General features: G+C 39.4%; 1 protein-coding gene across 8 annotated transcripts in view; it reads right to left on the reverse strand.

Annotated features, from left to right (window-relative positions):
• The window catches only part of ATE1 (arginyltransferase 1), a 69566-nt gene that overhangs the window by 35437 nt on the left and 18552 nt on the right, over window positions 1–15577 (reverse strand). For all 8 annotated transcript variants that reach the window (XM_048945117.1, XM_048945111.1, XM_048945110.1 and 5 more), the window contains 2 exons: window positions 8754–8786; window positions 3375–3556 (listed from right to left, as the gene is read on the reverse strand). In XM_048945117.1, coding sequence (XP_048801074.1) covers window positions 3375–3556; window positions 8754–8786 — 215 coding nt within the window. The remainder of the gene's footprint in view (window positions 1–3374; window positions 3557–8753; window positions 8787–15577) is intronic.

Consider the following 15577-nt stretch of genomic DNA (forward strand, 5'->3'; position numbering starts at 1 on the left):
TTTGTACAACTTTCTCATTTATTCTCAAAGAGAACCATGAGCGTATTCCAAAATGAGTTTGCTTGTTATTTTGCTTGCAAGAGGAAAGCAGTGTTTTCAAAACAAACCTGCCAGCATTTCTACTGCAATACTCATTTTTACAGTATTTGTAACATTGCAGTTCACACTTGCATCAAATGTGATGGAACTTGGATGCTGGTTCTTACTTTCAGCATTGAAAGGAGAAGATCTGAGCATGGTCCTATGGGAAGCATGTATAAAACCTATTTGGGTTTGTTGTTTTCTCTTTTTTTGATCACTTTAAAATTATGATAGTAATGAGAATGTTTAAATATGCTGAAAATCTGACATTTCAGTTCCATGTACTTTGCTGAGACCACTGGAGTACATTATAAATCTACACTGTATCCAAGTTACTTCCTATCTGAAAACCCAGGTAAATAGAACAGATTGCAAAAGTGAGGTTTATATACTGCCAAAAGTATACCAACATGCACGTCACATACAACATCTTTTAACACATAGCATGAAGTCAAACATCCTTACCATTCCAAGCTGATTATCCCAGATCTAATTAAATATATACATTTGTGCAATTGTACAATCCTGGATGACTACAGGAAAAGAGCATTCTTTGCATTTGTAAATACCTTCGACACTGTTTGCAATTGTTCTACATTGGCTGACCATAAGGCAATGAGGTTGGGATGCAGGAGCAGTCCTACAGGCAGCTCTGTTGTCTGTTCCAAGTTTGCTGGGGGGTCACAGCAAATTAATGTACAACAGCAGTGATACCATGCTTAGAATTACTGCAGGTGTCTTCACATAAACGGCAGTGAAGAAATACACTCCAGGAATGACAAGCAATACTGGGGAACAAAAAAGCATGCTTCTGTCTCCTACCTCCAGGGCTTCATGGAGTACAATTTGACCTTCTTTTCAGATTCCTTTCTTGCTCCCTAGGTCACTGACCAACTGACCATGTGCAAACCTATGGTTCCCAAAACCAGGAGGGAACTGCAGTGCTGCACAGGAATGGGAATTGCACCACTGCAGAACCAAACTGAGACTTAAGGCAAGAAAAGACTCTTCCATCACACCAACCTGGCAGCAGCAGTGCAGCACTACACTGCACAACTCACACCTTCTGCATTTTTTCCTGCCTAAATCATTCTCCTGGAAAAGGGGTTATAGACTTAAACTTCTTTAAATAAGGCTTTCAGTTAAGATATATGTTTAAGGAATTATAATGGCTGTTAATGCTTGGCAAGAATAGGCAACTAGTGAGCAATAGGAACACATCAACACAAAACTCAGTATTTCAGTGCTAAATAACCCAATTCCAAAAGAACTTTAAGCATTTTTTTCCTCTTAAAACAGATAGATTATGAATATTATGGTTACCTACTGCTAATGATTGTAGGTTGCAAGGGGAATGCTGAACATTTCCAAAAAATGACAATAAGAATCACTTCATGTGTCCTGGTCAGCTTCTCCCAACCCTTCCTCAGACTCACGTATTACATGTAGCCTCCTCTCCTCTCATTCTGTACTCAAATGCCTCCTTATTTCAAAAGATGTTCAAACTGCATCCTTTCTATGACTCAGAAGCAAAAATTCTCAGAATAGCATGAAGTGGAAGCCATAGCATTGCAATGCAGTTTAACCTCATCAGAGTAAAATTGGCAACAGCTTTTAAAGTATCAGATTCCTTTGCAACTTCCTAAATCCTCCCCAGCTCTTAAGGGCTTTTCCCCCCTTTTTGAAAAGGGAACAAGACTGCCCCCCCCCCCCCCCCCCTCCAAGCCTACTGAAAACTCATTTTTATTGCCTTAAATGCAGCAGAATTTACAAGCTGCTTTTGCACGAGTTGAGCCATACAAGCATGCTGCAATGACAAAGCTTTAAATTTATTAGGTAGAAAATTTTAAATCATTTCAAGAATTCATAAGCGTGGATTATGTCAGTCTATTATTACATAAAATAGTGCGATACATAAAGGTACTGAAAAACAACTCTTAGAATTTGCTTATGGCAATTTGCATTAAAAAAATAAGACTAATTTTAAGTATCAAGTGTTTGCATTAAAATCCAGACCACTAATAGAAACAAAGATCACTTCTACAGCACAGTCATCCCAATGTTTTCTAGCTGTTATTTCTGATTTGGAAAAAAGGTAACTCAGACACTTAACTACAGACCAAATGAGATGCTACACATCAATGTAACTGACAGTTACACATATGCACATGACAACACAGAAGTTACCCCTGATCTCAGCCAGGACCAGACTAGAGATGCCCAGAGACCCTTTCCTGCCTAAACTTTTCTACGATCCTACAGTTTCTCCTTCATAAGGAAAATCTCCAGAACAAGGTGAGGAAAGCCAACAGGAAGGCAGTGTTATCAGCTCTTGCCAAAAGCAATGGGAGAAACTGCTCATAGAGCTTAACCAACCAAGAAGTTTACCAGAGTGGGAGGTTCTGCACTTTGTCCAGCCATTCTCAGCTCCATGGCTCCACCATAGCTCTTGCACCAGCTCTAGTACTAACAGCTTCTTCACTGAGAAGAAACTCAGCTCACTAACCAGGTTGCTGAAGCAAAGTCTTCTACTCAGTAAACTAACCTGGCTAAAAGTGTGATTGCTTCTAGCAATCATACGTGGTAGATAGGGAAGAGTGATTGCAGTGATTTCATTTCAGCAGGAACAAACCATTAGACTGATGTCAGCAACTGAGCAGTGAACTGAGTGAGACTGCTCTTGATAGATGCATTTGTGTAATTCATAAGTAGATTATTCACAAATCACAAAATTCAACTCTACAAAGAGAGGAATACACTCAAATAGGTTGATAGTTCACCTGAGGCTTCAAAATTCACAGGATTACTGTCTGCCAGACAAAAGGTAATGAGATTAACATACCTGGAAATACACTCAGAACTAGTATAGCAAGAAACCACTAATTCAGAAGACAGTTTTTACAATCTCACTGTGCACACAAGTATAAAAGTGATTAATTTCATTTGGTGACTAAGCTAAGGTAAAGGAAGAATTATTTCCATCCAAACAAAAAAAGAGGCTTTTCTCTGCTGAAATCAAGCAATACTAAATTATTTTCTGGAGAATAAAGACTAGGTATTTCCTTTCTGAGTTTTTCAGGCTTTTTAAATCTTTAAATGTATTTCGCTAATTAGAAAGATTAGAAAATTTAGGACATATTTAGATAAGCATGCTACTGTTGAGTATTTAAAAAATAATTTTTGCTAGAGACAGTGTTAGCAGCATATGTTTAGAATGGAAATCAAGTCTCAATTTAGGAAAAAGTGTCAATTCTTACTATTATGTCTAATCAGAAGATAAAAATCCCTCTTACCGTAATGCAGAGTAAACTCCCAAAGATAAGAAGGAATAGTCTGGATCATAGTACAGATAGACAGAGGACACACAGTAGGGCAGGATATCAATGACACCCACAGCTATTATCTTCCCATCCAGCCAGTACTGCTGGTGAAAAGAGCCATAGCCACAGTCTGGTCCGTTTGGTGGATTCTCTGCCTGAGGAAAAATAGGATATCATTATCAGACTGGTAGATTTCCAGCACAAAAAAACCAACAATTTTAGGGATTTTAAAAGAAAATACTGTGAGAAGTCTTTCCTGCTATGCACGCTCAGAGAAAGGAAATCAAAAGTTTGAGAAACTGGGGAAGCTATTAATTCTCTGTATTGTTTTTGACTGTTACTGTAGAATAGAATTGTAGAGTCACAGAATAACCCAAGTGGGCAGGGACCCATTAGGACCATCGAGTCCAACCCCAGCTCCACATAGCATCACCCAAACCCAGTGTCTGAGAGTGGTGTCCCAGCACTCCCCTGAGCTGTGGCAGCTCGGGGCCATAACCACTGCTTTCTGGGGCAGAGCTTTTCCCTAACCCTCACCTGATGCAGCTCCATACCATCCCTCAGGCCCTGCCACAGACCCCATGGAGCAGAGCTTAGTGCTGCCCCTCTTTACCCTGTGAGGATCTGTGGGCTGCCATAAGGGCTCCCCTCAGGCTGCTCTGCTCCATCTTGGTTGCGTATCCATGATCAGCCTTTGGTCACAGAAGTTCAGTTTCTCAGTGCAGCCACTGAGATTCTTTGAGAATAGGTTTATAAAAAGCACTTATCAGCTCACTATGTAGGATTTACTCTTTATGACCAACTACAGAACTTTTATCTAAAAGCTTGGAGCTCTCTGTTGCCTCAGAACTTGGAGATTCTTGCTGTCAGCCCACAAAGAGCAGCTCCTGCCAAACCACTGCTGATGTGCACTGGGCTTTGAACACACAGCATAGTACACTTCCACACTGGGTAGAAGCACCTAAGCCAGGATGCCTCAAATTACAAAGAAAATTATCTCCTAATTTAAATTGTATTGTGCAATCAACTCCGGCATGCCTTTTCCTTCAACATTAAGATACTTTAATCCTGAATTTCGCAGTGCTGAATTTAATTATCCACCTAGTTGTGTTTTTCACTGTATTGCCAGATCTTCAAAAAGCAGCTTCTCACTCAATAAATCTGACAATACTACCTGCTATTACCAACTGTTCTGCATTACAACAGCAGGAGGAGGGTTTAATCAAGTATTTTGATACAGTAGCGTAGACTGAAGAGATGACGGGCAGTAGAAGTTATTCTAATTGTTACCATGTGTGTCAAAAGAAATCAATCACTTGGACAAAAATCATTTCGACCGACTTACCCAACCAATAAGTCCTAAAATAAAGGCTGTACAATAAGGCATTTACATTTTTATTCATTCACATAGCGTAAAACTAGATATGTAGCCGAAGATACGAGTGAAACGATCAAATATTTGAGAGCTAAACCTGTAGAATCTTAGGATATTAGTGGGGGATACTGATACATGAAGCTGAGGTTCTCCTCATTTAGGAGAAGCCTACGCATTTGGTAATCACTGCTTCATACAATATCCTTCCTCAATTTTTCAGTAGAGCCAAATGAAATCACACGGCCAGTATTAAAGTTTTAAAGCTGGGACACGGTCAGAGTTTGAGAGCTTGGAATAAAGAGATTTTCTTTAGGAGTAACCTTAAGAGACCAGGTTAAGTTCTTAACCACCACAGTGCAGCAGGTGACTGAAAAAAAGGAACAAATCCCAGGGGAAATGTCACTTGTAACTTAACACAGACTGATTTAAATAACCAGATAAAACAGGTCGCATTTCTTTTTCAAAAATTAATTGTATAGAAATTAATAAATGTGATGAAAGATTGTCTGCAATAACATGGAAAAGATTTTCTTCTACAGGTAAAAGACTGCTGTGTGCACGGGAGCTCAACCTTGGAATTGCACTGCATGGGTTCAGTCACATCTGCCAACTGCAGCATCAGCTCAGTTAAGAACTTTCAGTAAGGCATGAACTGCAGCATTATTCCATTAACTCAATTACAAAGAAATCCACAAACATAAAAGAGGCTGTGTTCTTTAGCAAGGATAACAAGCACAGTACTCATTTCAGGCAAAATGTTCAGGGATCTGTTACATAAAGTAAATAACATTTTTAAAAAGCACGTTCTCCTCCTCCTTGAGAAGTTTTCATACAATGTAATCCTTTGTAGCATTTGTAAGTACTATGTTTTCTCCAATTTCTCAATGAATACTTGGCTCCTTTGCCTTGATTTCTCACATACCATCCAGGCCATTAGACATGTAACAGGCCCAGCATAGGAAATCCTCCCTATGAGCAGGTTATACCATTTCACATTGCTGATACAGCCACACGGGACCACGACTGTCAAAGGCTATGTAAAATATACACGGGACATCACGCAGTTGAGTCCCAGCAGAGAAGGGAGCCCTTATCAACACAAAATAACACATTACCTTTATACTACAAAAACACGAGCTGCTCTTGCCACTGAGAACATCACCATTTCTCTGAGTAATGAATCAACAAATGTAACGTGAGAGATGTTACACAGAAAGAGATCAAAACCAATATCCTCTTACTCCCTCACGCAATTAACGATCAAATGGTAGGTGCTGCTTGTCATCTGAAACAAAAGCCCCACTATCCTACAGAACATACATAAAGAAGTACAAACATTTGAAATTAACTGTTTTGTTTATATTCATTCAACTTATTTAATGCATATAATGAAAGGACTAAACACTAAAACTAGAACTAAAACTCAAGCTATGCGATTCAAGGCACAATTAAATGTGCTATATTAGGAACTGTTAATACTCCCTAGTTTTCATAGCTATTTCTGCCCCATATTTTCTTCATGAATGGGTGATTGATCATAATTTATAATACGTTATTAACATTTAAATATTTAATACTGTCTGGCATTACATGTTGCCCTAATTAATACAATTCGATGTAATAAGTGCTTATAATGAAACTTCAGTGATGGTGAGAGCACTCAATTTTCTTCAAAGCACATTGGTCCTTCACTTCACTTCTAATACATTTCAGTGTTATTAATATAGAAATTAGACTAGTTAACCCCTAACCCAGACTGGTGAGCAACTACAGAAGGCACTGTACCATCCCCCATGAAAATGTGTCTTAATCCTGATAACTACATGATAGTTTTTCTCTGGGAGGTTTCATGAAATCTCCTACTTCGAACATTTCCATTTTACTCTCTGCTGTGGATGGAAGAAGGAAAAACAGCACCAGCAGCTCAAGGGAGGTGTTGGTAGCTCTGCTGCATACTTCCCCCCTCTCTATGCCACACTGGTAAAGATGCAACCGGAACACTGGGTCCTGTACAGGGAAATACAGACTGACTTGTGAAGGACCATAAAAATGATTAAGGACTGGAGCATCTGATGCACAAGGAGAGAGCTGAGATCCTTCAGCATCAAAATCAGATGACCCAGGGCAAGGTTTTGTTTATATGTATAACACCTGGCAGGAGGGAATAAAGATGAGGGAGCCAGACTCTTCTCACTAGTGCCCACTGATAGGACAGGAAGCAATGGGCTCTACATAAAAAACAGACAAAATTCACTCTGAACAAGAAAACTTTCCTATTACAAGCGTGCTTCAACACTGCCACAGACTGTGCCAGCATGAGCTGAGTGCAAAGATGCGCAGAAAGATCCCGTAATGCTGAGTGATTAAAGAGACAGTAGAAATAACAGGCATTCATAAATACCACATGAAGTGCACTAAAAAAACGTGTTGCTATATGCACATCCAAAACAAAGGGTGATCAGCCATGCTGGTTTTTTTGTAGGGAGCCCTGCAAGGTGCTCAAGGCCAGGCTAGATGGGGCCTGGGCAGCCTGTTGTAGTGAGGGGCAGTCAGACCATGGCAGAGAATTGTAGAATGATGACCCTAAGGATCATCAAGTGCCAACCCCCTGCCATGGCAGGGCCACCAACCTCCAGAAAACCATCCAGAGGATTGGAACTGCATGGACTCTAAGGTCCCTTCCAACCCAACCATCCTGTGATTCCAATGGTAAGCCATTCTCCTGTGCTGAGCCACCGGGGTAAAAGACAAATATTCAGATATAGCTTCTAAGAGGAAAGGAACATCAAACAAAAAACAAAATCAGTTCTCTACTGCACCGTTTACTGCTAGAAAATGGCATGGTTTCCTGCTACTACATACTGTATCATTTTTTAAAACTATTCATTTTTCTTTATGCCAGAGCCCATAGCCAAAACTGAAACTAAACACAGCAGCAAAATGAAGAAATAAAGACAGGAAGAGTTTGGGCATCAATACTTACTTGCAGTTAATAATGATATTAATTTTTTTTTTTTTTTTAATTACAAATTGAAATCATGTAAGGCTTAAAATTGATTCTAAATTATTTTTGTTCCAAAGAGTAAACAGACTGCTCACTACTAGATTTCCTTGTGGCAACTGTTTCAGAATAAAGAATTTCAAGAATCTCTTGGCCTCTGATACAAAACCCCTTTTATTTAACTTCATCTAATTGAAGACATCTGTAGTGGTGCCACACAAAATTTAATTCAAGCTTCAAAATGTCAATAAAAAGTGTCTGTAAGAAACAATACTGGCATAAACCTGGCGGGGAAGCGTGCATCAACATCTACGTAGCCATACAAAATTAAGAATATAATAGCAGTCTGCTGCCTGAGTTGACGAGGTGATAAAAGCCCTTTTCCTATAAAGCCTAATGAGCTCTATTACTCTTCAGCTTTCAGGAATGCAAAGGCCAGTGGACTCAGCAGAGTAAAAGCAACAAACTCTCCACACATGGATTCATTCAAACTGCGACATATCGCATTACCAGCGTAATTACTATAACCTGACAATTTCATTACAGTCACGCCGTACTTAACTCTTTAAGACTAACAAGAAAGACAGTGAAACAGATCTACAACAGTTTGCTTGTTGGAAAAGAAACAGCAGCATCTCTCCTCAACTTTTAACTCGGACTGAAGTCAAATACAAGGTCAGTAAATTACTTAGTAATATTTCTTTTAAAGAAAAGAACATAAGAGTACAGTAATTCCTGCCTTTTTTTTTTGTTTTTTTTTTTTTTTTCCTACTGCAGTGATATGAAATTCAGTGTAGCTCATTATTCAGCTCCTCAAACTCCTTTACAGATTCATCATTACCTTCCTTACTGGCTGCTGATGATACAACGCCGTGACACCCTCCCGTGCCATCTATACCCACGATGCACCAATTACAGCAAATAAAAAGGAAAGAACACGTTCACTTCACAGCTCGTGTCTAGAATTAATGTTTACCTCAAGGGGAGAATCACAGAGGAATCGTGTGAACTGCATCAAGGTAGATACATCAAAAACGTGTCCCAGAAGACGGTCCAAATATGCAAAGTAGAAAAACAAGAGTATTAGTAATACTTCAGGATACATTGCAGCTCAGACAAGCATATGCTCTCAAAGCATTAAAATTACAAAAAAAAACCAACAGATTTTAGGAATTGAAATAAAGTTTCCCAACAAATTCCCACCTTCTGTTTTGTGAACAAGAAAACATCTAATTATCCAAGTCACTTAACTTCTATAAGATAGAAGATATTTAGAAGTGAGATGAGAGAGAATTATCACCCTGTAACACAGATCTGTCATTTATTCTAAATTACCCATTGCTTTTCTATGGGACCTCCTGCAACAGGAAGCTCTTTCCCATAGTTCCATCATGCATGTCCCATCACTAAAGGATGGGGCTTAGGGCCATCACGTCTGTGATATACATTAATCAAGGCTATTTGCAATCACAATCAGAAGCAAGCCTGATCAAATTTAAAGTTGGAAGGGAAGAACAAAAAAATCAACTTCCTGAAAGTGCAAATATTTTCAAGACTAGATTCTTTACTCAGTATGAAATGTTGTGCTACAAATAATCAAACAATAGGCAAGCTTTTAATGAACTGGAGCTTGTTCAAGATTCTAAGAGCAGTAAAATATAATAGCTGTTTACTCACCAGCATTTACATATTTGATACAAATACTTCCTTACTGGTAGACTCCACATAAAACATATTAAAAGATATTACAAAGTTCTGGTATGTATTTAACCCCAAAACATTCCTTCGTTAAACAGCTAAGTTTGTGTTACACAGTTCCCTCCCCTCCTGTAACGAGCTGAGTGATTTAATAAGTCAGTGGTTAACAAACTGTAAAGAATAATAAACAGGAACTTGAAATGTTCAGCTTGATAAAAAGAATATAATGATACCCACAAGAAAACTAACGGCAAGATTTTTTGGTCAAGAATCCTACAAATTCCTCAGCTAAATGAGAGAAGAGTTTTCTTCTTAAAGAGTTGCATCAAAAGGCAGGGGACTACTTGCAAAGCATTTCACCATCAGGAAGCTGTACTGTGTGAGTACTGAAGCCCTGGCACAGGTACCCAGAGAGGCTCTGGATGGAGATCTGCAAAGAGGAGACCCCAAACCCACCTGGATGTGGTCCTGGACACCCGCATCAGCCTCAGCCACCCAGACTGCTCACTTCTCCCCATGCAAGGGACAAGAAGAAACAAGCAACACTAAGAAGTGCCAATACTACAAATAGCTGACTTAGGACAGAGTCCCATATACAACCTAAGTAGTTATAACTACTTCTTTTCTTCCAAAAGTGCTATAAATCAGGTTTTATTAACAAAAACACAGCCTCTGGTATATATATGGATCTGCTAACATTAAGTGGACCATTCCCAATGTAGTTCAAAGAGAACTTTAATGTCCTCTCAGATGCACTGAAAGGTATTCCAGTGCTGATGCTAAAAGAATCAGGGCTTCACAGAGTCAGACTAAAGCTTTCCCCCTCAGATACACAGTAATATTCTAGCTGACCTATGAATAAATGATAAACTTTTGGGATAAACACTGAATTTCTACTGAGCTGCTACTGAAAACAACGTAACGTGCATTTTCCATAATTGGCAGTTTTAGATGTGTTCATCACAGAGCAGTGGATACTGAGTTTATTAATTACTGAGTTTAGAAAAACAAGTTGTTGTGATACCTTCATTCAGTTCCAAATTTTTTTTATGATTTGCTGGATAGGGACAGAGAGCACGATGGGAAGAAGCCATAGACAGTATTTGAGGAGAAGAAAAGTAACTCAAAATTTGAATTATCGAGTTGTGCTCCCATAAATAAAGAACAGACATTTACAAATTCCTCCGGTGCTCGTGCATCAGTCACTACAGCCAATGCCTTTAGAATGTGCAGGCACCAGAAGAATAAGCCATGTGTTATTCATTTTGATGTCAGAAGACCCCCAATAGTTCTTAATCTGTAACTTTAGCTTTATAGCACAAGTCAAACCCTATGGGTGAGAGAACGGAGCCAACAACACTTTTCAAATAGCTGTATGGATTCTCCAGGCCCCACATTGGGTGGGGGGGGACGTTCCAAGTGTTCCAAGCATAACTTCTGCTTGCAACTGTCTCCACTGGTGGCTAGAAAAAGAATTTACTGCACTTGAATTTGTACCACAGGCTTAGCGGAATGAAACACCGCAAGTTTTATTACAGATTAGTTCATCCCTTTATATTTGTTGAAGTTCTCAGGTCAGATCGGTTTCTTAATCAAAGTCAAGAAAGCTTCAGGAAATTGTGAATCAAATGAAGCGTTTCATTTGATAAAGAAGAATTTAATTCACACACAAAGTGGGAAAATAACAGCTATTTTAGATGTGCTGACCTCTGTTGTTGTCATCTCAACCCATACTCTCCCCTCACACCACCAAAACTACAACACCCATTGTAACTTAAGGGTACACCTTGTCTACATGTGTACTTAAGCTCAACTATACATGAGATTCATTTTCTCATGTGACAAACTCATTTTTATGACTGCAGGATTATTATGAACACAACCCAAAAAACAATCCAACGAACCATGAAAGAAATGCAGTCAAAAGCTGGTGTTTATATAAAATAAATCAACCTGTCACACAGGCACAATTGAAATTCCTTCCACAAAGTCATACTTCTCTAATTTTAATTTCAAATTGAATTACATAAGCTTCAATCTTGTAAAAACCATATATGTGAAACAGCAAGATTCTTTCTTTGGTGCAAATTAATTTCAGTTGCCATAAAGAAGCCATCACAGCGACAAGAACACCAGGAAAGAAGTTCAAACAAAAGTGAGAGAAGATGACAGTGCTAAAGATTAAAATTGGAAGGAGAGGGCAGAAAGACAACTGAGTAAAAGCACATGCAAACCTTTAAAAAGCTGCAATAAAACTGCAAGGCTGCACAGGCAAAGGAAGCTATTCAGGCGCTTTGGATGCCAACCCAGCATGGGTTTCACCTGGTAACTCAGTAACTTACAAGTTTAAATAAATACATCTTTGCTGTCAAACATGAACTCTCCTTGTTCATCTTCACTTGCAGAGCGACAGAAATAAGAAATATGCAGTTAAAAAAAAACCCTTTAGTAGCCACAGACCCAAAGCTGAAAAAGGAGCATTTAGAAGACAGTCAATAGGGAAAGAGTCAATTTAAAGTTTTGGCTGTTTGTCTTAAGTGCAGTTTTCATAGCAAGGATTATCAGACTGATGAAACAAGTAAATGTTGTCCCATCACCAATTGTATTTCAGAATTACTATTTCAGTTTATTACGGAGTGACCAAAATCACTGTGACTTTGTCTCCTAAGAGAACATTACTCTTAAAATAATGGAGATTTGTTGCAGTAAAGTGCTTATATAGAAAACTCAGTGCCAACATAAGGAAAACCATGTAAACTGGGATGCAAAAACTAAAATGAAATGTTATGGGCAATTGGATTAGTTGACTGGACACCTAAATGTTTGGGCTCTTACAGGCATTTAAAGAATAAAATTAATGGATCCACAGCAGAAGGCCATAGAGAATGGAGCAGGCAGACAAGCACCAGCTCTGTAATCAGCACAGTAAGGGACCCCCCATGGCAAAGGGACTGGGCTCACCATGAGGAGCCAGTCAGCAGTGAGCACTGCCATTGACTCCAATGACTGAAGAACTCATGCAAGAGCATTCTAAAAGCGTGCTGCTGCCTAGGAAAGCTGAGGGGGCTACAATAACCACAAGGACATGGTTTGTCTTTCTCACATTCTCTCACTAGCCAAAGAAATGGGAGACAAGGTTAGAGTGACCTACGGGTTTGGAGCTTGCTGCTGATACCAACTTGGAGTTGATCAGCTTGTGCTCCTCAGCATTTCCTAGGCTCTTTGCTCAGTTTCCTATAGTAGCTCAAGTGTATTTCTGGGAGGCAATTGAAGAAACTGGAAAAGAAAAAAAGCAAACATTCCTATTTCAGTAATTTTTTGCACCTTTTCAAACAGCGTATCTTTTGTGTGTTGCTAAATTCTTTTCTTCCAAGACAAATATTTGGTTAAGCACAAAGTAAAGCAAGTGTCCAGCCAGCTTTGCAGAGGGAACTGACACAGATACACTATTCTTCTACAAGCTTATCATTATAAAACGCCCATGAAAAGTTAAATAACTTGCTCCAGTAGGTCCAAACAACAATAAACTGTTCTCTCTGGCTCCTTGTGGTAACTACTGTAGATTTTTTTTTTTATGGATTATTTATGGAAATGTTTTCTAACTTGTATTGCTGCACATAGCTTGTTTCAGTCACACTTCAGCCCTTTTCCTTAAAGGCAAACACTACCATAAGACTGAAAAATCATATTAATGAAGTAGGCATATATAGTGCCATGTTTCAAAGCTCACACAACAGCCAGTAAGTGTGCCAGAGAAGAGGCAGGGAGAAGAAAAATGCTGCATTTCTAACATTTACGTGGCAAAATATCATGTAAAAACTGCATAGCACAAGAACTGAATACAGCTTAAGAGCAAAAGCAGCCAACAGCTACATTGTGTATATATTCTTAGTGCATACGTAACGTGAAGTAGATACTGTGTTGACAACTTATACTCCAAGAAGGACATTAAGGACAAGATGGGAACAAAAACGCAATGCTTCTGGTGAGATGGAAACTTAGTTGTTAAGAGAGATCCCACGTTCTGCCCAAATTAGCCAGGGATTACATCACTGCAATCAGAACTTTGCTTTCTTGTCACAGAAGGGCCAAGAAGTTCTCAGTTGCATCCGTTCTGTTTACAAACTTTGCCTCTGGGGCTGGCCAGCTCCACATCTGCATCCACCATTCAAAAACCAAGAAAAGCACTTTAACAGTTTGTGTATATAAAACACTGAAGCTGGTAGCAAAACATTCTGAACCATTTCTGTTAGCCATCCTAAAGCTGGGCTATTTGAATCACAGTATCTCCCACATTTACATTCAGCAAAGCCCTCCTTTCAACTGCTCCAAGGAAAGCCAGGTATCAGGCTGTCACGCAAAAGCAGAATTATATACAAACACAGCTTTCTCTTAGCACAGCAGAATTCAAGCCAGAATCTGTTCCAGGCAGTGACACATCAATGGAGAAAGCTGCCCCAGTAGCACTACTTCACACCAATGCTTGATCCAGTCACCAAAGTGTTTCTGTCTCAGAGTCTGTACAAACACACACAAAACTCACTCTTCTACCTTATTCTTGCAACGTTATTTGATAACATTAACCTGTACATTTTCTTAAAGTGGCCAAAAATAAAAAGAAGTACCATCAGAACAGCACAGCCCCACAGAGCATGAAGCATAACCTTTGCAGAGTTGGTAGTACAGCTGCATCAGGGATGCTAACAAGGAATTAGGACCCAAAGTGCCTGGAACGCTTTCTGCAAGCAGTCCTTTAAATCAGAATTTGTGATAAGTGATAGAATCATATGCTCATATTTCTTACTCCAATTATTTGAGAACATATTAAGTTTCCATGGGAATTCATGGAATAATGGAATTGTTTGAGATGTGATGCCTTCAAATGCTACCTGGTCCAACTCCCCTCTGATGAACATAGACATCTACATCTAGATCAGGGTGTTAAATCCGGGTTGTAAAACCAAATCCAGATCCCAAACACCAACAGAACCTACTCCTAACTTCTGATTCTTCTCAAGTCCCACAGTCCCTCGCTTCCCAAGCCCTGTCTACAGGCTCCCTCCATCTAGCAGCTGTGCAATGCAAGGAATCCACACCTGACTCAACCTGAGCAGCTGACACAGGTATGGCTCCATCACCAGTCACAGCCCTTCACACTGCAGTCAGAGCAATACTGAACAATGGAAGCTATACACTGAACTATATACTATGGTTGTTCCAGTGAAAATTAAGGCAGTAGCCATCAAGCCTGTAAGTAAAAAATATTATTTCATATTAAATTGGAAAGAAAAATGTGTTTCAATTGTGCTTTGTTTGCGGATAAGAGTCGATTTAACTGACTGCCTGTAGGACCAAGACCCAAGGAAAATACAAGCTGTCAGAGCTGATGAAGTTCACTGCGTGCATAAATCAAGTCTCACTATTATAACAAATAGCCAACATCTCACTATTTTTACAACACTAATGGTACTAAATAGCTGAGAATAAATGTTTGCAATAGTATTACAGCTTTTTTTCTTCTCTATACTGCATCAAGTTCAATACAGACAGAGCGAGCTCTGCCAGATGGAAGAGAAAAGCCACAAGGCAACAATAACACTGTAGTTCATAGAATCACAGAATGGCCTGGGTTGAAAAGGACCACAGTGCTCATCCAGTTCCAACCCCTGCTGTGTGCAGGTCACCAACCAGCAGCCCAGGCTGCCCAGAGCCACATCCAGCCTGGCCTTGAATGCCTGCAGGGATGGGGCATCCACAGCCTCCTTGGGCAACCTGTGCCAGTGCCTCACCACCTCTGGCTGAAAAACTTCCTCCTAATATCCAACCTAAACCTCCCCTAAGTGCATATGTATGCATCAGAAGAGAACAACTTGGGATGAACCAAACTTGATTTTAAAATACAACGAACAACTTTGATACCTCTGCTATAATATTTTAATATAAACTAACTGCAATATGCAGTCTTGCATGCAGGAACTCTTATAAAGACTACTGACAAAAATGCAGGCCATATTTTACTATGCCACCCAGAAAAAAATAATCCAATGCTATTCAAATGCCTGTTGCTGAATTTCAAGACCAAAATGCATTTATCCATTTCAT

The sequence above is a fragment of the Lagopus muta genome, chromosome 5 (genome assembly GCF_023343835.1).
Source record: "Lagopus muta isolate bLagMut1 chromosome 5, bLagMut1 primary, whole genome shotgun sequence".
Taxonomy (NCBI): Eukaryota; Metazoa; Chordata; class Aves; order Galliformes; family Phasianidae; genus Lagopus; species Lagopus muta.